The 25,640-nt window shown below is 39.8% G+C and overlaps 1 protein-coding gene across 4 annotated transcripts in view; it reads right to left on the bottom strand.

Moving 5' to 3' along the window:
• FHIT (fragile histidine triad diadenosine triphosphatase) overlaps positions 1-25,640 on the bottom strand; it is a 1,410,080-nt gene that overhangs the window by 327,491 nt on the left and 1,056,949 nt on the right. For all 4 annotated transcript variants that reach the window (XM_038772586.1, XM_038772589.1, XM_038772587.1 and 1 more), the window contains 2 exons: positions 19,829-19,974; positions 17,965-17,994 (listed from right to left, as the gene is read on the bottom strand). In XM_038772586.1, the coding sequence (XP_038628514.1) occupies positions 17,965-17,994; positions 19,829-19,974 (176 nt within the window). The remainder of the gene's footprint in view (positions 1-17,964; positions 17,995-19,828; positions 19,975-25,640) is intronic.

Genomic DNA, 25,640 nt, shown 5'->3' with positions numbered 1-25,640 from the left:
TCAACTCCAGGGAAATGAAGAAGCATACAAGTGGCAACAATACTGAAGCAGCCCTAATACAGCAAAAATGCCCATGTGTTTCTACCAGTGTGACCAACTACTGGTTGTCTCTATGGGATATTCTCTTCCAGGCAACCTTTGGGATTGTGAAAGCTGCCACAAGAAAACACCAGGTCTGATTTGATGAGAATGACTCAAAGATTAAAGAGCTTTTGTGTAATAAAGCAGGCAATATATCAGCATCACGTTACAGTTCCTCACAACCCTGATACAAAGGCTCCTAAACAAGCCTACATGGAAGAATGCAATCGATAGTATTTGCCAAGTGTTTACTCTGTGCAGAGCACAGTATTAAGCATTGTACTAAGAAATTTATATTCATGTCTGTCTCCTCCTCTAGACTGTAAGCATGCTGTGGCCAGGGAACGTGCCTGCCAACTCTGTGGTACTGTACATTCTCAAGTGCTTAGTACAGTGCTCTGCACATAATAAACATTCAATAAATATCATGGACTGATTAAGCCCTTGAGAGCGAAAAATACAGTTCCTAAACACCATCCCTGCCCTCAAGGAGTTACAATCTAGCAGAACCCAAAACGAGCATCTTTCCACCATTGAGGATTATGCTCTATAAAGATGCTCACTGTCAACACATAACTTTTGTTCCAACACTTAATGAAGTCACAATTGTAGTCAGGGACATGAAGAATGGCAAACTTCCCGAATGTGGCAGTATATCAGATCAGATCTACAAAAGCAGAAAGAGGAAGTGCTTTTCGTCACCATACTTGGCAGTCTCTCAACATAAGAACACTGAGGAAATGCCATGAGATTCCCAAGATGCCATCATATCACTAGGGCTGAAAGTAAAAATGAATTCCTACCAGAATGGAGAGTGGGACTAACACATTTAAAGGTTCCCAGCTGTTCCAATAAGACCAAACATTGCATGTGTGAGAAAGAAGTAAGGCACTGTAAAAGATGACAACAAGGCTCCAGCTCAGCCTGCAATTTTGTGTCGACTAGGGGAACATGGTCATACTTGGAGAGTTTCCAGTACTCTATCAGTCTTGACTACAGGAGGGAGAGTCCAGCAGAGGCATACCCATTCTATTCCTAGCTTGGGCAGTGGCTAGCATGTGAAAGGCAATCTGCTACTAGTCAAAAGTCACCTGTGCCGGACAGCAGTGGCATGGGAGAGAGTCGAGGGTGGAGACTCAAGTTTACTGCAAGGAAGGAGGCAATAGTAAATCACTTTTGTATTTTTACCAAGAAAACTCTATGGATACACTGGATGTGGAATGATTGAAGATGGAGGTGGGGCATTCTGGGAGAGATGTGTCCATGGCATCACTATGGGTCGGAGACGACTCGACAGCAAAAGACAAGGCAAGGGGAATAACACAGGTCGCCAGGCCAGGGGCTATATCCAGTATACATGTACTAAATGAAGATACCACTGACTGTAGATGTGTATAGATGGTCAGAGATGTGAATGTGTCTGAAAAGATCAATATAAGACCCATAATTCCAGCCACACTGTTCACACCCAAAGCTTGTCCTTCATTGTCCTGGTATGTCTGTCTGCAGTACATGGGCCCTTTTGCTTCAGTCTCTATGTCATGATCTTTACAGAGCTTCAGTTCCACTAGAGCCCTTCTTTAATTATGCACATATCTATAAATCATTTATTTATATTAATGTCTGTTTTCCCATCTAGATTTTAATCCCAGGTGCAGGGGATGTGTCTACTAATGCTGTTGCATTGAACTCTCCCAAGTGCTTAGTACAATGCTCTGCACACAGTAAGTGCTCAACATGTAGCACTGATGAAGATGATGATGATGATTTCCTGATTAAGTGTATCAGGCTAGTCTGTACTGATTTTTAGCTTTCAGTGGGGATGTAGTATTTTCTGAGGCTATCCAATCAAACGGCAAGGCAGGATAAAATATAACAAAGTCTCATAACACAGTCAGACCGTCACCACCATCAGAGCAATGCTTGTCACATCGCAACTTCAAGGGGCAAGATGTGCAAGATGGCAAAGTTGAGCTTAAACTGCAAAGTCATAATTGCTCTTATTTATATCACATGTATGGGCCCGGGAAAGACACTGATGAAGACTGACACCTTGGTAATAGGCCTACATATGCCACTGTTTAATAAAGCTCATAATAACATGATACTGACCAAGTCCTACTTAAAACTTGCCTACTTAACTAAATTACATTGACATATCTGTGGTTTCTATTCTATTACTGAAGAGCGGTAGCACAACAGATGGCACTGTGTTTACATAACAAATGTTCTCATCAGGTAACTATATACTAGGTAACCATTGGGATTGAGCTGGGTGGGTGTGAAGAGAGTCCTAAGGAAGTTTAGTGAGAATAACCAATTCAATGTTAAACATTACAATGGAGATCAGAAGGCAGGGAAATGGTCCTTTCACTAGGCTGAATTTTTAGACCAACAGCCACTTATTTAGGCTCTGGACAAACTTTCAAACCAGGAAATATAATGATTACGATTCCCTCTCTGGACCATAAGTTTGTTGTGGGCAGGGAATGTATCTACCAAATCTGTTATGTTGTAATAGGGAGATTCTCCCAAGGGCTTAGTACAGGGCTTGGCAGATAGTAGGCACTTAATAAATATGATTGATTGGGATTTTACCAGTGACTGACTGATTGATTACACCAGCATATAATCTAGATAATACAGGCCTTCATTTTCTGGATAGTTTGGGCCACTGCCACTTTCCTCTAAAATATTTGGATAATTAAATTCAAAAGATAATTTAGGGCTAAATTTTCCAGATGTTTTTTGAGTGGAAAAGTGATCTTACAAAGAGCCATCAACTTGAGACCATTTCATCCACTAAACAGTCCCAAATTGAGAAAAGTCAATAATCAAAAGGCAAACCCGAAAGGTTAGTTAGAAAAACTTCACACATCTGCAATTGGGGTATTTTAAAATTCAGATGCGAGCAACAATTAAAAATTAACATTTTTGGTTTGGCGTTAAAAATCACATCAGCTAAAGGACTCTAAATGATCTAAATTTAAATCAAATGACATAGGTCTACTAATCTATTCCCTGAGTGTGGGACTCCGCTTTGCATGTGAATGTGAAGTGGAAGACTTAAGGAAAATGCCTATTTGCTATTAAAAGAATACAATTCTGACTCGGTATTACTGCAAAGGGAACATTTCTCAAATATGTGATTTACCTTTTTCTTTTTTTAAAAGACTCCATGATCCATGGAATGTAACAGAATGTGTCTTGATGGAGCAAACAATTACCTTTCCCCTCAGGAGTGGCACTTTGCTGAGATGGACAAAAACATTTGCTTTAAATATATAGATTATATGCATAGTCCCAGTAGACTACAGTTAGGACCACCCTAGCCCTGTGGAATACCAGGTTGTCAGTGACCGCTTGGGCCATCTGACTCAAAATGGCTCCTAACTTGGTTAGAGCAAGTAAGGAGTGACCCAGAGCCAATAAGGACAGCGGAAAGTAGCAGATGGAAGTGAAGGGGCTTCAGCTCCCCAACCTTCCCCATCCCCTTCTAAGCTCACAAGTGTTCATGCCAAGATTTCTGGGCTAGTCAGTCCATCCCAACTAGAGTTCTCAGCTACTGGGATAGCTGCACTAATAAGTCAACTCAATTGCTTACTCTGCTGTGGAAACCAAATTCTGCATTAATACTAACAAGAAACAGCATGGTCTAGTGGATAGAGCACAGGTCTCGGAGTCAGAGGGACCTGGATTCTAATCTCTGCTCTGCCACTTGTCAGCTGTGTGACCTTGGGCAACTCACTTCACTTTTCAGTTACCTCAGTTACCTCATCTGTAAAATGGGGATTAAGACTGTGAGCCTGATGTGGGAAAGGAACTGTGTCCATCTTCATTGATTTATATCTACCCCAGTGCTTGGTACAGTGCCTGGAACCTAGTAATCACATTACAATAAAAAAGAAAAACTACTTACTATCATAAGAAGTCTTTGCTCACTTAATATTAGGTGAAAGTTAAAATCAAAACAAATTTTAACTACTTCTCACCAACGTAGACCCCACCACTGTCTTCTGGTACTTTCATCTCATATTATTTAAATATATCTGGAGGTTCCTGCAATGTAACCGCATTACTAACATATCGAATGGTGATTCTAAAAATGTACGTATATATGCATATTATATATTATATAATGTATATAATCTATATGTATATATGTACATATTATATGCATATGTATATTATTGAGCATATATATATATATATATGCTCAATAATAATCACTGATCTATTAACAGCTGCAACTGGAATTCCATTCCACTCCGAGTGCATGTAGTCAATTAGTTCCAGTCTTATTTTGAGCCTAATTTGAAGAGAGTGAAGCAAACAAGTTCAGAGCATATCCTTCTAGGTCCTTCCTCATTTCTAAATGACGTTGCTCATATGTCAGATATGAAGGTGTCTCCAACATCACCTTCAATGATCAAATGACCAAAGTCCTGGGCTACCTACCTGCATAGGGTACACTAGATAATAGTTGAGCAACTAATTCCCTGAAAAAAAAACATCTAAACACATAGAATGTTGTCTGTTTGGGGAATAAAGTGGTGCCGAGGACCTCAACAGCAATATGGGGAAAATGCAACATCTATGAAGTTCTTCTTAAAACACAGAAAAAGGTGACAGCAAAATGAATTGGCTTTTGGGAAAAAACTGGTTGCTACTCGAAAATATTGGTCCTGGAAAATCTAGGGGTATTAAAGGAATCTGAACAAAGGGATAGAGTCATTGCCTTCAATGAGCCATTAGATGTTCACAAACTTGCTTATCAAAATTACATACTTTACAGTACCTATTAATATAATGACCTTGAGAGTTTACTCATAGCCTCTCTTAACCTTAGTGAGCGTGCTGGGTATAATCAATTAGGTTGGCAATTAAAAGTATTTCTCTGACAAACCCTTCCTGGTTTTCAGACATTTCCTAACAAAGCTAGCCTAACAGTGTTAGATGATAAATGTGCATTTGCTGTTGTGTCCTTTTCACGCTTTTGCTGTGGCTAATTTATTAAACCTTATACTGTATTTCCTTTTTATTTGTTAGTTTCAGCAAAATTTAGTCAAGTTTCAGCACTGAATGTCAAGGGATAATTAGGACAGTTAGCAGCAATTTATCATTTCTCATCTGGGTTTTCAAGCTGTCATTGGCTGCTGGTGGAAATCTGTTAGCCTGTTCCACTCTGATCACTATGAAATCTCCTTTTTTGAGCAAATTGCTTTTCCATTTTACAGATGTGATTTGAAAGATGAGCCAATCAGTTTCTGTAAATATAGCTGCCGATATGTTTGTCAACAGAGTTCTGTTGAGGTCAAGCCCAACAAATGTAAGCAAAAGCCAGTTCTGCTGTTTAATGCACAATATGGCATAGCACCTTATTTTTTACAATCGATTTGCTGGTTGCGAATTCAAGTAGGGAGCCTAACTTTACGTTAGTTCTCCAAGAAAGATGCAGAAGAGACTAAGAAAATATCAGTGAGCATTTTGCAGAACAAGTAGAGGTAATTAATCATCCTGAAATGGGAAGGTTTGGAATAGATGTAGAACAAGAGTCCATGCTTTCTGCATTGTAAGGCATGGGTTCCAGTTAGCCTGAGCTGAGAAATAGGGAGCCATGCAGAACACTGTTCTTACAGAGGCTCAGTTCTTCATATGGCAAGGAAGGAAAGTTCATGGTAATGTCACTTTAAATCGATATAATTTTAAATGAAAAAAAAGACACTTCAAAGAAACCAAAATGAAGGTGAAGAGCCAGATTTTTGCCTGGAAAACAATATGATTGTCAACAGGAAATAAGAATACAGAAGAAAAAAGTAGGTCACTGGTGAAGGTCACTTGCTACTAAAATAAATACTTTTTTCCCCTGAAGACTGCAGGTGAAGAATAAACTGGCCAATATTTGGAGTTTATTTCTGACAACAAAATCTAAAGAAAGTTTACTTTTTAGAAATCCAATAGTAATTCTAAATTAGATTGCCCAGCAAATTAAATCATAAATTTCCCTATCCATCCATGGCCATCACGTCTCTAAAACACAACTTTCCTCCCCCTGGCACTTTATTTAAATTTAAGAGGCTTGGCTTCAAAACCAGTTACAGATTTGATAATTTGATAATGTGGACACAGTAATTGTTTTTAGCTGCATTTTTTTTATTGGATGTTACTGGTAATCAATAGTAATCCACTGATAAACATACACCTTAGTTTGGAGGTTTTTTTTTATGATTCCACAAATGCTGCAGTGGATTTGTTTTTAATTTACTCAGCACTTTAACTGTGTGAGAAGGTTAGTTATATTAGTGAAGGCAAAGAAATGAACACTGTCAATACACATTCTTTTCACTGCAGAATAAGTTGCAGAATAACACTGAATGAAAAGATTCAGGAATGAAATACAATGACAAGACCTTTTCTCTCCCCAGCATAACCCTCACTGAAGTTAATGAAGCTACTATATGAGTATGCAGAACAAAAGAGTTAGTTGATTAGAACCCAAACAATTCTAGGCACCAGTACTCAAACTTTAAACCTGGAAGTTTTACTCAATTTCTCTACTCACACTTCCACCCCTTGACATTGCTTGATTTGAAGGACTGGATGACTCAGAATACAAACTGTGAACACAGAATTATTCAAATGGAAGATGAGTTGGTTACTGATGCTCTTTGACCATCTTGTAAAAATGAGGTGACTGAGTCTGTCCAGTTTCTAACATATGGTTGGGCAAGATAAAAAGAAATACTTTTAATAGAGCTACTGAAAGTCTCTGGAGAGAACAGAGGCCTGATGTCATGAAGAATGAACCATCCTCTTCCATTATTTCAGAATGAGGCCTTGCATAACAGCAGGATGTTGGGGGAAGAGATCACTTCTTCCTTGAAGTAGAGGGGATTTAGTCAGAGAGTAATTGTAAAATGATGAGAGAGAGAGAGTGAGAGAGAGAGAAACACACTGGGGATAGCGAGCTACCCTTCAAGTTAACAGACGATACCAATGATGGTCAGATTTTGATCCACTTTTCAATTAAGGATGGCTGAAAAGGCTGACCAGTTAGCCTTTACTATGAGTGCATGTAAAGATTGCCCCTCATTGTGTGGGCTCATTGTTTCTGGGCAGTTCATGGCACTATTTTCGGCAGCACTTGGTGTCAGTCTTCTTAAGCCTTCTGCTAAAATAGAGTTACTCCATTCCCAATTGCTTCACACCAGGCTGTTCTATTTGCTCCTGCTATCTCCCTGCTGAAGCATCTAGAACAGTGCCACAAAGAAGCACAAAGTAGGTGTTTGATAGTCATATAAGTACCTGTTGCACTGCAGATTTTGACAGCATTAACAGAAAGAAAGTGGTATTGACAAAAGCAGTCACAGAGTTTTGATACAAATGAAGATCTGGTTCAGGGGAAACGATTATTTTTTCAGCTATTAAAATTGGATTAAAGGCTTGCTACACTTATTTTACAAAATGTAAGCCTAGTGTACCATGCAATACTTTCCCAGGTCAATGTCCGTGTTGAACTGGAACATTTTCAAATACCAGGCATTTCACTCCAGTAGGTGAGATGTATTAACATCAGAAGCATCATCACTCAAATGTTCTTCTACTCTAGAGCCAAAAAAAGAACTTTAAAAGTGGTTAACTTGAAAAGACAAATGAGAATATAACTAAAGTGAAGCTGGAAGAAGAGATTTCTTCTCCTGAAAAATTATTATTATTATTAGAATTAGAATTTTTTTAAGGGAATTCACAATTTTACATAGTTTGTTATAGAGCTTTTAGCAAAGCTTGGGAACAGTACTCTGGAAGATAGATCCTGGAAACATATACCAGTCTATAAAGATGGTTTCATTTGTTGACCCTCTTCACAGGTTACATGGCTCATGCAACTCAGAGTAAAGAAGAAAAATCAGAGATCCCTCTTCTCCCTTAGCAACACCTTATCACGGCAGGAGAGTTTGCATACTCTGATGAAGCTTAGCGCTATGCCATTGAGAGATACTCTCTCGTCAGGGTTACCCATAATGGTAAGGTCTAAGCCGAAGCATCAAAGTTGATTCTACCTGGATGACCCACTGCCACCTCAAACCTAACATGTACAAAGCATAATTCTCACCCAAACTCTGTCTTCCCCTTGACTTTCCCTTCAGTGTAGATAGCACTACCATCCTCCCTCCCTCACAAGCCTGTAACTTTGGCATTATCTTCCTCTCTCCCATTCAACACACATATTCAATCTGTCACCAAATCCTCTTAGTTCAACCCTCAGAACAGCAGAAAAATCTGCCCTTTCCACTTCATCCATACTGCCACTACATTCATCCAAGCACTTATTCTACCCCGCTTTGATTACTGCATCAGTCTCCTTGCTGACCTCCCTCCCTCCAGTCTCTCCCCACTGTAGTCCTTACTTCACTGTGATGCCCTGATCATTTTTCTAGAAAACCATTCAGTCCATATTTCCCTACCCCTCAAGAACCTCCAGTGGTTGCCCGTTCACTTCAACATCAAAGAGAAACTCCTTACCATCGGCTTTGAAGCATTCAATCATCCTGCTCCCTCCTTCCTTACCTCCCTCATTTCCTACTACAACCCAGCTAGCACCTCTGATGCCAGCCTACTCCCTGTACCTAGATCTCATCTATCTCACCAGTGACGCTTGCCCACGTTTTGCCTCTGGCCTGAAACTAATCCCCTATTCATATATTCCTACCTTTCCCATATTCAGACCTCCTCCAAGAGGTCTTCCCCAACTAAGCCCTCATTTTCCTCTTCTCCCACTCCCTTCTGTGTCACCCTTGCACTTGGATTTACACCTTTTATTCATTCCTCCATCAGCCCCATAGCACTTATGTACAATTTCATAATTTAATTTATTTATATTACTGTCTGTCTCCCTCTCTAGACTGGAAGCTCACTGCGGTCAGGGAATGTGTCTACCAATTTTGTTATACTTTCCCAAGCACTTACTACAGTGCTCTGCACACAGAAGCATTCAATAAGTACCACTGATTGATTGACTGAATGATTTAAACTGTACATTTTGGTAGAATGAACAGATGCATAAAACTGTATTTAATATATTTGCCATTCAGCTTTATGGCATCTTAATGCAAATAACATCTGAAATAGTGATCATGTTATATGTCTGGTCCCACAGTAGCTGAATGGAATTTTATGGTGGTACTAATAAGAAACTAAATGTTTAAAATGAACTTTGGGTAAATTTGACATATAACTGAAAGAGCCGTTTCAGTTAATTTTCTTTCTCCACAACAGAGTTATATAAAAAAAGGTCCCCAGGATGCTCTTCGATGGAGTTCTGCTTTATATCAGACACACTTAAGCAAAGAAATTAACATTTTATAAATGTAACAACATATTTATGAAAGTAATCTTGGTGTCAACAGCAATGCTTACAAAAAATTTACCAAAAGTATTGTCCCTGTTCCCTGAGGATCAGAGGAAAGGCATTGAAACCAACAGAGGGAAAGTCACAAAACAGCAAGCAGTGCTTGGGTTTCAATTTCAGAGGTTGGGTTTGATCAATTCCATGCTAAACTTTCCCCACATATTTCAAAGAAAAAGCAGTTTTCCTAATGTCACTGTATTCTTGGTGTCCTGTTGTGAATGTAAAAGTAAAGGCCTCTGAAAGCATCAAATAATGGAAGGAAGCTGCACTATAGGAAAGGACCTATTGAAACCCTTAAAGGCCCTAATCCTTCCATTCTGCATCTGCAAATTGAGATACTTATTTGGGAAAATGGTGAATTTCTCAAAGCAATCCCAATGACCAGCTTAGTTTGCTAAACAGTTTCCTCTCTTTTTTCTCCCAAGAGTGAATATATATATACATATACACACACAAACACACACACACACATACACACATCATGTGACTAGGCAAAGGAATCAAACAGGTTTCCAATCCTGCTGATTTATTTACCCTTTAAACTTCACTCTATTCCCTCATTGCTAAACTGAACTTCTTAAAGAGAATTAGATAGTTGTACTGAGTACTTTTTCTTGCTGCCATTTTGTTCTTCCTCTTGTCAGTAGAGTGTACTTTGAGCCTTTTTATGTGAATACATAATTATAGCAGCCATCCATAGTCAAAGGTGATGCACAGAGAATGTTAGAGTTAGAAGACATGATCCTTGCACTCAGGAAGTTTACAGTCAAGTGGGAGACATAGAGACTCAAACGAATTACAGATGGGGGATTAATAGGGTATATGATATAGGAACATCAGTGCTATGAATGTCGTGGCAATTTAAGAGTTTGTCTTGTCTTCTCTTATGCTGTCAAGTCATGACCGACCCATAGTGATGCCATTGACACATCTCTCCCAGAACACCCCACCTACACCTGCAATCATTCTGGTAGTGTATCCATAGAGTTTTCTTGGTAAAAATATGGAAGTGGTTAACCACTGCCTCCTCTGTGCAGTAAACTCGAATCTCCACCTTCAACTCTCTCCAATACCACTGCTGCCCAGCACAGGTGACTTTTGACTTGTAGTAGATTGCCTTCCACTGGCTAGCCACTGCCCAAGCTAGGAATGGAATGGATATGCCTCTGCTTGACTCTTCCTGCCGTAGTCTAGACTGGTAGAGTAATGGAAACTCACCAGGTGTGACCCTGAGAGGGGGAATTTAAGAATTTAGGTTGTATGTAAGGGCAGAGGTGGAAGTTGGGGGATACAAGATGGGAAAATTCTAGAAATCCTCCTAGGAGTTGTATGCCATAATCCAGGTTTCTATATTCATTCACACAGAGAGTAACAAATGGAAACTTTTCTACTAGGGATATTAGCTAATGGAAAGGGATTGGAATCTTACATTTTTCCACTGCCATCCTGCTTAAATGAAATGTAGGCAGGTGTTTAATATGTATTTGATTCTACATAACTGTCTGTGTGCATTACACCATTACCGTGGATTTGTTATAACATCAATCTGACATTTTTCCCATGTCATGTGGAATGCCGACTATTCAAATATTCAACAGATTGGTTTCGAATCTTCTAACTTCAAATAAAACTTTGAATGTGCTTTTGAATGTTTGGAGATGGCTTCTTCAGAATTTAAACCTGTTGAAATGTCTTAAAGTATCATTAAAAGAGCAGCTGTGAAAGAAGAAACACAGGTGTCAAATAATAAAGGTAAAGCTATTTGCTTTTCAGTGTGAGATGATTAGTGAAATGAGTGTCATATCAAATGAAGAACAGAAATGTAATTTGCACTTCAGAATGTATCCCTGATTCTCAGTTCCTCTAGAGGAAGTAGCAATTAGGTGTGGAAAATGCAGGAATCAGAGAAGAACTCACTCCACTTGGATTTGAACCCTTGCACAAATCAAAGTGGTTGGTCCGGTTTTGAATTTGTAACAGACACTTACTCTCTAAATCAGTGGTATTTACTAAGAGCTTGCTATTGCAGAGCATTGCACTAAGTGCTTGGGAGAGTACAATACAACAATACAGTACAGTACAATAGAGAGAAGCAGTATGGTTTAGTGGAGAGAGCCCGGGCTTGGGAGTCAGAGGACATGGGTTCTAATCCTGGCTCTACCACTTATCAGCTGTGTGACTTTGGGTCAGTCACTTAACTTCTCTGGGCCTCAGTTACCTCATCTGTAAAATGGGGATGAAGCCTGGGAGCCCCACGTGGGGCAACCTGATGACCTTGTATCTACCCCAGCACTTAGTAACTGCTTAACAAATACTATTATTATTATTATTATTATTATTATAAAAGAGTTGGTAGACATGTCCCTGTTCACAAGGAGCTTACAGTCTTGAGAGAGTGACAGACATTAAAATAAATTAATGATAAAATAAATTACTAGGAAATTTCACCTAGACTCTAAAGTAATACATCCAGTTGCTGTAAACTTGATTTGTAGACTTGGAAAGAGGATAAAATTCATAGAGCTTCTCACGATTATAGTTTCACATAAAAGCTAAAGCTCAGGTTTGTTCCATAACATGTTAAACGGTTACCAAAGCAGCATTTACTTGAACTCACTTGATTTTCAAAAGACGGAGTTAAAATAAAAAGGGCAAGAGCTTGATGCCTGGCCTTCGGCTTAAACATCTATGTTCCATTCAGATAAGCTTGAGTGTATTTTAAATTTTCACCTTTGGAAGTAGATGTTCAAGGGATCTTTAAACAGACTGCAGAACCATCAATACAGATGCACACACACCCATGGAATTTTTCCACTGCATATAACATGGGGTGCTGTTTTCTCAGTACATTCTGCTAGATGCAATCCAACTGAGTAACTTACCACTAATAATTTTTTTTCAGTAAACAAAACAGATACAGTGGGGATGCATCTTATTAGATCTTGAAACCTAGTCTCTGAAAGCATTTTCTGCATCACAAAAAAGAAAAATCCCATAGCAGTTTAATCACAATTCTTTAAAGAAAGTCTTATCTCATGCCTGTGTTACAATCTGAAAAGTAATTGCCTATACTGTAGCAGCTATTAAGAAATCCTTCCCGCTGCATTAGTATTAAGAATTGGAAAAGAAATCTTTGACTTTGTAATCCAAATACAATAAACATGTTCCCATGCAAGTAGGTACATGACATATAAAACACTACATATAATTTTAGATTATGGCCTTGGAGTACATAACTTTTTCAAGTATCGCATTGAATGCATTTTCAGCTACAGATGCATATGTTACATACGTTAGACAAGTACCATTCATGTTGAGATTATTATTTAAGCTTCAACCACGGCTAAGATTTAACCTTAAAAAATGAATGAACACATCCGATGATCTATTTCCGCACTTAACACACTCTTTTCATTCTAGTCCTGAAACGAACATTATAAAGAAGAAGATAATATCCTAGGGGTGCTCAATAAATATTAATGCTAATAGTAAGAGCTTGTCATGCTCATCGTTTCTCAGCAGCAGAGTCTACATGAGCCAAACCTCTTTCTTTTCTGAAAAGTATTTTTCAGGGGAATATTCTATTTCTGATTGGAATTCATCTTGGATAAATAAATGCTAAACATTGCACAAACATTAGCATAGATTGGAATAGGAAGACAGTAGCAATGCTTCCTTTACACGGACCAGACGCCCCATCTTGGCATGGGCATACAAAGTTTCAGTGGTTTCTATATGCCAGCTCTGGAGTCACAGGTGGGGTAAGCTGGTAGCAGCATGATAAGGTCCAGCCAGGAGCCAACAGCACTCTCAGAGAGGGCTGACAACTGGGGCAACTCCTTTGCCAATTAGATTGGCAGCCTCAAAAAAACCAAAACCAAAACAAAAAACCAACCCAAAACCCACCAGTTCTATGACCTTTGTTTTTGGGTTTTTTTTTGTTTAAACGTTCTTCAGCCCTCTCATGCCGAGTTTAGATTTTAGAAGTACTTGGTCTCCTTCCCCAGACACTATCTGCCTACTGAGTATGCTATCGTTAATGGGTTGAAATGTGCATGGATTCCAAAAAATCCTATACAGGCATTACCAAAGGATGATAAGAATTGTACACATTCAGAGTTTAGAGGGTTAGATGCATTTCTTCTGTAGCATAGGTTTTCAGTTTGTGATTTGAATAGAATACTGTTAGGAAATTACTGTATGTTCTTCCCAGAATGCTATCTGGACTGGATAAGAGGGGAAGAGAGGTGCTAGGAACCAGAATTCAGTCAATCATTATGGTGGACACACTTGAGGAGCAGACCTTGCTTGCCATTTAAACAAAACACTACAAAAAATAAATGAAGGGAATTTGTGCTCAATCAAGTAGTTACTTCAAGGTACGGGAGCTCAACTAGAGGAGAAGTGATTTTGGGAACGGGGTTCCCAAACCCCTTGAAGAAATGGAATGGGGAACCTTGAGGGGAAAAGACATAATGAAGTGGGTTTTTAGGAGAGGGTCTGAGTGAAAGATGGGGATCAACCATTCAATCCTCACTTGTAAATGGGTGGGGCAAGGGAGACGGTCTGTGGGTGAGGATAGGAGGAGGGTACAGGGAGTAGGGCACGGAGCCGAGAGTTTTGGGTTCTTGTGAGGCATCTGTGCCAATGTAGTAATGTTACACGGGGAAGTGGTGGGGAAATGGAGCTTTTAGGGGAGCCTAATACATGGGGACACTAGGGATAGGGAGGTCTTTTAATCAGAATTTTGCCACTCTAATAACAATAATAATAATAATGATACTTATTAAGTGCTTGCTATGTGCTGAGAACTGTACTAAAAACTGAAGTAGATATAAAATAATTAGATTGGACATAGACTGTAGGCCCAATGAAAGACGGGGACTAAGTAGGCAGGGTAACAGGGATTTAGATCTCATTTTATAGATGAGGAAACTGAGAATTTAAGTGATTTGTTCAAGGTCACATGGTATGCAAGTGGCAGAGCTGGGATTAGAACCCCTGTCCTTTGAACCCCAGACTCATGCTCTTTCTACTAGGCCAAGGTGCTTCCCATAAAATGAAACCGATACAAAATAGAGTTTGTCTAGGGCTGACAAACTTTTTATTGTTTTTGTAATATCTTAACTGTTTTCTATCCAATGGCCCATTAATAGGCTGTTATAAGGGCCAGACAGATTAAAAGAGAAACCCACAGTGCTTTAATGCAGTAAAATAACACATACTATGTAACAATAATATAGAAATTTGTATCAGAGAATGATGGTCATTGTGTTACCTGCAAACCATCAACCTCTAACCTATTAATTCCCATGGACTCAATTGTTACTACAGCATGATTTTTCCATTACATAAGGTTCTTCAGGAATACAACTATGATGTCATACCAGAAGTGGGTGTATTACAGAAAGTCAAATTCAGAGCATGGGGGAGGCATACAGCTCCCTGTGAATGTCAATCCAAAGAGCTCAAGTTGTTTGACACCCAATTCAATCAAATTTGGCTCAATCTGTCCAAAGCTATATAAATTGGACTGAAAACCCTTAATCACAGATCACGAACAATATTAGTCCCATTGAGTTTCAGAAGCCCCACAAGATGGACATCTGATATACCCAGAGACAGCTCTGCAAGCCCAGAACAGCAAAGAGCCCAGGAAACTGAAAGTGTCTAAGAATTGCATCTGTCTGTTCATTCAGGGAGAGTTTTGTTTGGGGGCTTACTCCATGTGTGCTCACAACAAAGATCCCCACTGTCCTCTCTATTACTCTGGGAGCCCCTGACTCTGGGAAGGCCAGGGCAGCTGGAGACTCTAAGCTCCTCCCCTAGACTGTAAACTCCTTGTAGGCAGAGAACATGTTTACCAACTCTGTTATACTGTACTCTCCCAAGTGCTCAGTACAGTGCTCTGCACATAAGAGCTCAATTAATGCACTTGATTGATTACTAAGTTTAGCAAACTGACAAGACTCTCTCCCTCTGGTTCTTCCCAGTAACTACCCCAAATTCAGCCCCTGGCTTTATGTGGCCAGGAGGGATGGAGGATCCTTAGAGTAAAGCTTTATTCAGGATGCAGAGCAAGAGGTAATTAAGGAAAGAGAGCATCTCCTGGGGTTTGGACTCTGAAGCAAGAGCCATAGTGCCAACTTGGCCATACCTAGATGGTGATGCTTAGATGGGGTGCTCCCACAGAGGCAAGCAATGGGTTGATAGCTTGTATGGGGCTCTCCAGAAGTTAGCAGAGATGAGAGAGTTGGGCTTGGCTACCCCAGAATTAGGGGAAGCTGGATAGACAGTGGACTGAGAAGAGTCTAAAGGACCACTTCAACTCTTCAAATCCTCCTCCTCATTTTCCTCTTTGTCTCATTTATCTTAAGCTCTTCTTTCTCAGAAAGGTCTTAGCCTAGTGAGGAGGCTGGCAAGTGGAAAGCAAGTGGGAGAAAACCCAATTTCCACCCTGACCCTATTTATGGGGAGTGGTCAGCTCAGATGTGGGGTCTGGGAATGGGTGCATGAGTTGACTGCTTATTTGTTCTGTTCTTCCTACCCAGTTTGGAGAGCTGCAGCCATTGCTCCTGCATAAATCTAATTATAGCATTTGTCCCCAGCTAAACTTGGCAATTCTTATAGCATGAGATTATCAATTTGCTGAAACTCAACTCCAGGGATTGCTCATATGAACATCTGGGTGTTTGCTCCATATATTGGATTAACGGACATTAGAAGATCAACTCTATACAGTTCCGCACGAAATAGAATGTGGGCAATTACAATAAAATATTGCTAAAAGGATAGTGTTTCATTCAAAATTTCATGTAACTCAAAGCAACTGAGCTTCTCCAACTTTAATAAAAACATCAGATAATACAAACCTGGATAATTCATAGTTTTGTGGATTTCTAATTTCCCCACTTCATTTATTTATTTTGAGAGTAACATACATAATTTTAGGCTTATCTCCCCACTAGAGTGTGAGCTCCTTGTGAGCAGGAAAAATATCACTTTGTTATTCCAAAGCACCTAGTACAGTGCACCACACCAAGTGGGTGATCAAAAAACAGTACCACTGCTACTATTTTATATCTCCCAACTCCTATATCACCACATTCATCGCACCTAAACACTTACGTACTCACAACCCTCATAACATATGTGCACGTATCTTACGTGATCCATTACTTTCTCCTGTCTGTAATTTAGGGTCTGCCTCCCTGGATGGACTGTAAATTCCTTGAGGGCAGGGATCATGTTTTGTAATTCTATTATACGCCCCCAATTAATTAGTTCAGTGTTCCGCACACAGTAGGTGTTCTAAGAAATTCAATTAACAGACAAGTACATTGAATAATTTAGGCAATAACTCACAGTATCTCCTCACTTGTAAATAATTCAAGCAAAAGAATCCTTTCTTCCTAATTTATCTAGATAAATATGCTTTTCTCAACCTTGCTCAACACTCACATATAATTAATCCATTGGGAATGGACAAATTCAGATGGTGGAGTTGGGGGTCCATATGGTATACAAGGAAAGTTAATGAGAAATTTTATATAAAAATGAAAGATGACTTTGATAATTAAATATATTGGCAATATTCCATGATCATTGAGGGCCAGCAGACAGCAGAGAATTCCCAAAAAAGGAACTTTTTCATTTGCCATAATTTTGGGATTCAAGCTATCCTAATTAGCTCCCACTGTTTCATGGAGCCACCTAATCTTACCAAAGGGCATCTTGCCTTGTATGACTTTGATCCCATGCATTAATAAATAGCCTTTATCGAATGCTCAGGCATCTGATCTAACTAGAAGGGAATTAACATTTGTATGAGGGGAGAGTGAAACATCTGAGAGTGAAAGCCATTCAGGATGTTATCATTTTTACTACCTATAAAACCTATTTTTCTCCCTGCTATAATACCTAAAGTCTGTGCTTAAGCTTCACTGGCTCCATTAGATCTGAACTCTAGTAATAAATGATGTATGTAGTAGGAGGTGGGGGAGGGTGCCAAAGAAATTGTGAAGAGTGAAAAAGCAAAAGAGAAAATATACAAAAACAAAGGTATCTATAACAAGTGTAAATACAAGTGGCTATCACAGAAGCCCTCTAATTATCTTCATCAGTGATCAAGAGGAAAAGAATAAATACAGTTCAGGTTTCCTTTTACTCTTAACTGTTCACTCTGATACAGCAATATTCCCATACTTTGTAGACTCCATTTCCTTTTCACAGGATAGTGCTATATTTTCAGGGCAACCCATTTCATTAGAAAGCAGAAATCCGAATGTACAGCAAACCAACCACATTGCTGATTACAATTGTAATGTATTTACCGTAATAATAGCTGCAGGCTCCTACTGACCTTAAAGATATGATAATGATATAGCAATGTGCTGCAGATGACTAGGTTTGATCTTTTATTAGTTATCATAACATCCCCTTATGAATTTGTATGCCAAACATTAAGCACTCACCTTCACAGTTTGGCCAGCTTCAGGTCCATCCTGCAAACAAAAAGAAAGAACTGAGCTAAGAGCAGATAGATATCTCATACTTACTCAAAAATATTATCCATTTATAATTTAAATTCAATTTCATTGTGCATTAATTCATCGTATTCTCATGAGTGTTGTTAAGCTTTCCAGAATTTGGGACCAGATTTTTTTTTCCATTTAAAACTAAGATTAAGGGAGAAGTTGTGTATAAAAATTATATAAATGATCAAGTGTACAGATACATTGGTTATTTTTGAGGATCTCAGCTCACGGGTGAGTTTTTCATCTATCTAAAGGAAAGTTTATGAGGTTTAGTGATGTAAACACAGCACTAGGTAGCTTTCCTTATTTCAGACTCAGTTTAATTAATGCCTGAATATGTTAAGCCTAACACCAAGGAATTTTATTTAAATACAATCAAACAGAAATGTAGAACGTCCTATGTCAGACTGAACAACTTGGGCTGGTCCTTTCCTGAAAAACTCTCAAATAGTGATAAAGGGAAAACATTAATTTCAGCCCTATGGGGGTGCCCATTTTGCTGCCAATAGCAAATGTTTGAATTACGCTTGGACTCTTATTGAGAAAAATTACAAAATTGTGAGAGGGCTTATAACGGCTAAGGCCACCTACCATTTTCAGCTGCCACTCACCTGATTCAGCTCACTGCAGCCATTTTTGACCTGAGAGAATGAGTTCAGCTGCATTGCATTACCTCCTACAATACCCTTCACATGCTACCCTTTCTCAAACTCAAACTTTTCAGGTGGTTCCTGACTTTTGGTAAGGGGTAAGCAATGCAGCTATGTCATATTTAAAAAAAAATACAAGATGGCTTATTGATTAGCCATCTAGATAATGCAGTAAGAAAAATGATACTGGTAGTGTTTTCCATGGGTTTACTTGCACTCTCCAGGGCAGCTTTTAAGTTGTCATCATCATAGTAACAATGGTTAACAATAGCAACAACCCCAATAATTGATGAGTCCAAAGGTCCTGGCCAAGGCTCCTGAGGCAGGGAAGGCAAAAATGCTCACCCCACCCTCTTCCAATTTTTCAGTTAAAGTAGATTGAAATAGAGAATCTCTGTCAAAGGTGACAAGAGTCCCAACAAAATAGGAAGGAAAATAGCAATTATAATGATTGTATAGTGTTAGGGATAATTAGCTACAGATCCTTTTGGAAAAAAAGTATATAGTATTACATTCTCCAAATAAATCCAAAGGCTGTCACGCCAAAACACATGATGTGGGGAAGGGCGGGGGTTATTGCTATCCCCATTTTACACAGAATAGTGGTAGTCCTGTTAAGTGTCCCTATGAAGTAGGGAGAATGAATGGGTAATAACACCGAGGAATTGTGACTTGTCCAAGGTCACTCAATTAACTAGTGACAGGGACTAGAACCCAGGCCTCCAGCCAACATGGTCAGTCTTGCATACTCCCATCAAACAGCAGGAAATAATAATAATGATTATGGTATTTGTTAAATGCTTACTATGTGCCAAGCACTGTTCTAAGCACTGGGGTAAATACAAGGTAATCGGGTTGTCCCACAAGGGGCTCACAGTCTCAATCCCCATTTTACAGATGAGGTAACTGAGGCACAGAGAAGTAAAGTGACTTGCCCAAGGTCACACAGCAGACATGTGGCAGAGCCAGGATCAGAACCCATGAACTCTGACTCCCAAGCTTGGGCACTTTCCACTGAGCCATGCTGAAACTCTAATCGTTGCCTCAAATACTTGCCTGATGCATCCACTAAAATGCAAGGGAAGAAATGATAAGTCACAGTGGCTTGAAAAAAAAAGAAAATAGATTCTGTAACAAATCAGGTCACTCACCTGGATAGAGAAAGTAATGGAAGTTCCATTAAAATGTTTCTCCACCACATTCCCGACCTTTTGGGTGGTTTGAAATAAGTCGGCCACTTCGTCAGGGTGCAGATCCCGGAAACGTTCCACAGGACGGAGAGGGCACACAAGAACATCTGGATGATAAGTGGTTAAGGCATAGCAGGGCTTACTATTTTTAGTTATTATCATTATTGTTATTATTATATTTGTTAAGCACTTACTGTTTATCAAGCATGATTCTAAGCACTGGGATAGATACAAGTTAAACAAATCAGACACAGTTCCTGTCCCACATGAGGCTCATTTTCTAAGTAGGCTGGAGAACAAGGTATTGAATCCCCATTTAACAGTTGAAGAAACTGAGGCATAGAGAAGTTAATTGACTCGCTCAAGGCCACACAGCAGACAAATGGAGCCGGGATAGGAACCCAGAGTCTCAGTCTCAGGCTCTTTCCACTAGTCCATGCTGCTCCTTTAATATTACAATTTAACTATAATAGTTATAATAGGAAACATTGCTTGTAGAAAGATTCTTGGTGCTCTCTATTGGAAATATACTTCAGGAATTTAGAAAAGAAATAAACAATGCACATTCATTCATTCATTCATTCAATCGTATTTTTTGAGTGCTTACTGTGTGCAGAGCACTGTATTAAGCACTTGGGAAGTACAAGTTGGCAACATATAAAGACGGTCCCTACCCAACAACGGGATCACAGTCTAGAAGGGGGAGACAGACAACAAAACAAAACATATTAACAAAATAAAATAAATAGAATAAATATGTACAAATAAAATAGAGTAATAAATACATACAAACATACATAGAGCACCCATGTACGAGAGGCTCAGAGTGAGCTTATAAACATCATCTTTAACACTGACAATGACAGGTAAATGGAAAGTATAATTACCCCTATTACAGATGGGATCAATAGGACACTGAGAGGTTGAGGCACTCATTCCAGTTTACCTAGGAGATCACTGCCCAAACGAGGAACAGACCCTTGTCCTGACCCCAATACCAGTGCTCTATCCTCTAGACTACAGCCTAAGATGCCACCTACAAAAATGGAAGGAGACTCTAATTCTCATCACCTAGTGAGGCTGCCAGGATTCAAATTTAATGGAAATAACCCTTTGCAGAAACAGGAGTAGTGTGTAATGAAAATGCAGTAGTTATTTTTACTTTTTTAAAATTATGCAGACATTCAGAAAAAGCACCGTATGCCTCATCTGTAACCAGGAGATGCTCTATCAAGTGAAGTGATTCACGTAAAGGTTATGTCAGACTGATTTCCAAGAAGCCTAGGAGACATTTGAAGTGAAATCATTAGTATGAGCAAAGGGTTGTATACTTATATAGACAAGAACTCCTTAATGCATTCACAAAGTTTATCAAAGTAAATACATTTGCATTATTAGTCTGAGGAAAATTGAAGTTTTCTAGAGGAAAAGGGTACAGGACATAATTATGATAACCTATGGGTTACATATAAATAATTCATTTTTTTAGAATGATCAATGCCATTTCTGCTGTAATTCAATCCCTTAAAATAATGTTAAAACCATTTGAATAGATATTTCTTTAGCTCTTAGGGACTGGGAAAATTCAACTGCAGCACTTGACTGTTTTTTGTTTCTTGTTTTTAATTTTTACTATTGTTGTTCTAAGAGAAGATGCCTCATACCCAGAGCCAAATTAGCTAAGGGGCAACTAAAACTCTAATAATATATTTTGTTAGACTTACGCATACACAGAAACTTCATAAGAGATGCTACTGGTTGAACCTAGAGCCCAAGGGGGGAAATAGGAAACTTGTGTCGGCCAGATTTCCATGCCAGTGAAAAAAAGAGATGGGGAAAAACTAATTAATTTTGCTTCTAATAAGGACATTCAAGACAATAGCAAACCAGGAAAAAGTACATTTGTTTCTGAGTTCATTTTTCAAGAGAAGAGAAGGGAAGTCTTCACCCCTAGGGCATCTGATATTTAAGAATATAATTATCTTTCTTTGGTCTTGCTGCTTTATTTTCCTGGGTCACTGAACCATTTATAAATGAAGAATTTCCCTTCACTACTTTTAGCCGAGCTCCTGATTCAAAACACAGAGATCTGGGTTCTTTTTATTGAAACAAATATTTTCTCAATTCCTCCCACCTATTTCGGCACACACTTTCTAAAAGGCCTAAAGGTTCCACTAAACTGTGATGGAGAAGTGGTTGAGCTGAGTCCTAGGGTCAGGAGACCTAGGTCCTACTGTATCTCAGTGGACCAGGAAAGGAATTGTACATGGTTCAGATATGCACATCAGCTCCTTTAAAGCACTGGATAACATTGCGTAAACAGCCTTGTAATTCTGGTACATAGCTCAACAGCTACACATCCCCCAGTGATCTCATTAACATCCACGTGATTATCCTCAAAAGACAAACAATTTTTAAAGCAACAAGAGTTGCTTCTTCCAGGAAGAAAACATATAGTATGATATTGCATAACACTATAAACACCAAGTGCTTGTACTAAGCACTGAGGAGAACACACGAACATTCATTCAGACCTAGTCCCTGACTGACAGGGACTGTTCACCTCTGCAACACTGCCAAGATCCGCCCTTTCCTCTCCATCCAAACCGCTACCCTGCTCGTTCAAGCTCTCATCCTATCCTGTCTGGATTACTGTATCAGCCTCCTCTACGACCTCCCATCCTCCTGTCTCTCCCCACTTCAATCCATATTTCACGCTGCTGCCCGGATTGTCTTTGTCCAGAAATGCTCTGGGCATGTTACTTCCCTCCTCAAAAATCTCCAGTGGCTACCAATTATCCTACGCATCAGGCAGAAACTCCTCACCCTGGGCTTCAAGGCTCTCCATCACCTCGCCCCCTCCTACCTCACCTCCCTTCTCTCCTTCTACTGCCCAGCCCGCACCCTCCGCTCCTCTGCCGCTAATCTCCTCACTGTGCTTCGTTCTCGCCTGTCCCGCTGTCGACCCCTGGCCCATGTCATCCCCCTGGCCTTCCCAAACTGAGCCCCCTCCTTCCTCTCCCCCTCCTCCCCATCTCCATCCCCCCACCTTACCTCCTTCCCTTCCCCACAGCACCTGTATATATGTTTGTATGTAGTTATTACTCTATTTTACTTGTACATATTCATTCTATTTATTTTATTTTGTTAATATGTTTTGTTGTCCGTCTCTCCCTTCTATACTGTGAGCCCACTGTTGGGTAGGGACCGTCTCTGTATGTTGCCAACTTGTACTAACCAAGCGCTTAGTACAGTGCTCTGCACACAGTAAGTGCTCAATAAATACGATTGAATGAGTGAATGACAGGGGGATGGTCGGGGGAGCAGGGGAAGTGCAGGAGGGAAGAAGGGGTAGAAAGACACACAAAGGAAAGGTCAACAATTAAAATGAACCAGAACAGGCAAATGATAAAATGAAACAACTGAACAGTCATTACAGTAAAAGTGTAACAGTATTTTTACTAGGCAGCCAACTAATAGCTCTGGAACAATCATACTGTGAAAAATTGCCACAACTTTTCCTCCATTCTAGTAACTGGGAATTTGGCTGCTCCCTGGAGCTGGTGGCAGGGAAGGAGGGCTTTCAAGTACTGAGGCAGCTTTTACCACCAAGGTTATGGAAGATACAAGCCACATAGTGAAGGTTCTAACTTCCCTACCACTACAGCAAGGTGCTTAGATAGGAAGGAGTTTACCTGGAGCTGGTGTCTACATAATGAAGACTATCTATGGAGTGTCTAATTGCACAGAGTACTGTACTACGTGCTTGAGGCATCTATTATCTAACTGGGGAGACAGGCAGAGCAGAAGAAATGCTAACATAACTTCTGATATCAAAAGTATGGTTAGGCCAAATAGACACATGAAAAAATGTAAGCATATCAAAATGGTACAGCCTGCTGGAAAAAGCTCAAACTGGAGTTCGGAGGCCCGCATTAGAGTTCCAGCTTTGACCCTAGTCTTCTGGGTGATCTTGGGCAAGTCCCTTAACCTCTCTGATGCTCAGTTTTCTCATATGAAAAATGAGGACAAGACAGATTATGAGTCCTGTGTGGGATGAGGCTGTGTCTCATATCTTAACCTTGTACACATTCCAACACATAGCACATAGCACTTAAATTCCATAATAAAAATAAGTGCTAAGGGCAGCTGTTGAATTGACAGGACCTGGGAAGGTGAGTCTCTATTGGGAATACCTCCTGGATGAGGTGAGATTTCTGGAGAGCTTTGAGGACAGGGAGGACTATAGTCTGGTGGATTTGATAGGAGACGGCGTTCCAGGCAGGAGAAAAGGTCTGAATCAGGATGTGTCAGGAGAATAAAGTATAAGGCACAGTGAGAAGATTAATTTAGGAAAAACAAAGAGCATGAAAAAGGATACAGTAGATAGAGAGCTGACAGTTTCAACACTCTCAACGAGCTCTCTCCCTTTCACCTAACAGGCAGGAGTTTCTGATGTACAGAGATATGCATAGCCTTGGAGATTTGTGAAGAGTGGAGAGGTGTGTGCTAAACAGTGTTTTAGAAAGATGATCTGAGCAAGCAGCATGTAGTATAGGCTGGACAGAGGAGAGGCTGGAGGCAGGACAGATCAGTGATACAGCAGGTTAGCCAGTTTCAATGGGAGCATGAACCAGGATGCTGGATATGTGAATGAAGAAGGAGGGACCAAAAGTACTGGCTGGTGTATAGTGAGAGTACCAATAGGTTGGAAAGAGACAGCTAGTAGAAAGCCTTGAAAGAAAAGGTAAAAAAAAAAAAATGAGTAGCTGAGAAGTTTTAGAGGGGAAGTATCTGTTTAAAATGATGTTTTAAGACTTAGTTGTGTTTTGCATTCATCTGCATATAAAATAGACTGAAGAGGGGAAAAGCTTGAATCAGGGAACCAATAAGGAGGAGACTTACAGTACAACAGGGAAGTGACAAAGGTTTTGAACTATTGTGGTGGTGAGGATGGAGAGAGAAGGATGGATTTGTGAAGTATTGTAAAGGAAGATAAGGCAGCATTTGGTTACCAACTGAATATGGCTAGTGAATGGCAGGGAGGAATCAAAAATGAAACCAAGGTTGCAAGCTTCTGGGATGTACTGTCAACAGGAATGGGAAAGTTATGAAGAGGAGAAGGTTTAGAATGGGCGATTGGTCAAGCTTGGACCAACTGAGTTTAAGGTACCAGCATGTCGTACAGATGGAGATGTCCTAGAGTCAGGAGAAAATTCAAGATTATAAAGGAGGCTGGAGGATAGGACCTGAGATGTAGAATTGAAAGTCATCCACAGAGGTGGTAGCTGAAATCATGTGAGCAGATGATATCCCCAAAAGAGTTAGGTAGAATCTGAACAATAGAGGACTCAAAATTCAGCCTTGCAGGAATTAAATGGTGAGAAAAAAGCAAAACACGAACAAAGGAGACTGAGAAAGAACAGAGATGTAGGAAGAGAAGCAGGCAAAAGTGAGTACCATCTCAGTAAAGTGAAATCTAGTTTGCAAGTAGTCTAGAATAGAATTTGGTGAGAAGACGTGAAGGCAGAGGATATCCAGCCCATTTAATTAATTTGGATAGGAATAAGAGCCCACACTTAAGTCCCAAACCACAGGGACCACTCCTCCTGGGCATCATTATGTACTCAGGTTGACCATCTATAGCCCAGGGTGAAATTGAAATTACTTTTAGCAGAATAGCAAGTGGTTGTTATGGACAGCAGGGGCTAAAGGGGTGAGAGATGATGAGCAAACATTTTCTGTGTGGGGAAGCAGAAAGCAGGAGTGGAGA

Source organism: Tachyglossus aculeatus, chromosome X1 (genome assembly GCF_015852505.1).
Source record: "Tachyglossus aculeatus isolate mTacAcu1 chromosome X1, mTacAcu1.pri, whole genome shotgun sequence".
NCBI lineage: Eukaryota > Metazoa > Chordata > Mammalia > Monotremata > Tachyglossidae > Tachyglossus > Tachyglossus aculeatus.
Note: the sequence above shows the minus strand (reverse complement) of the source record. Positions and strands in the feature narration are given on the sequence as shown.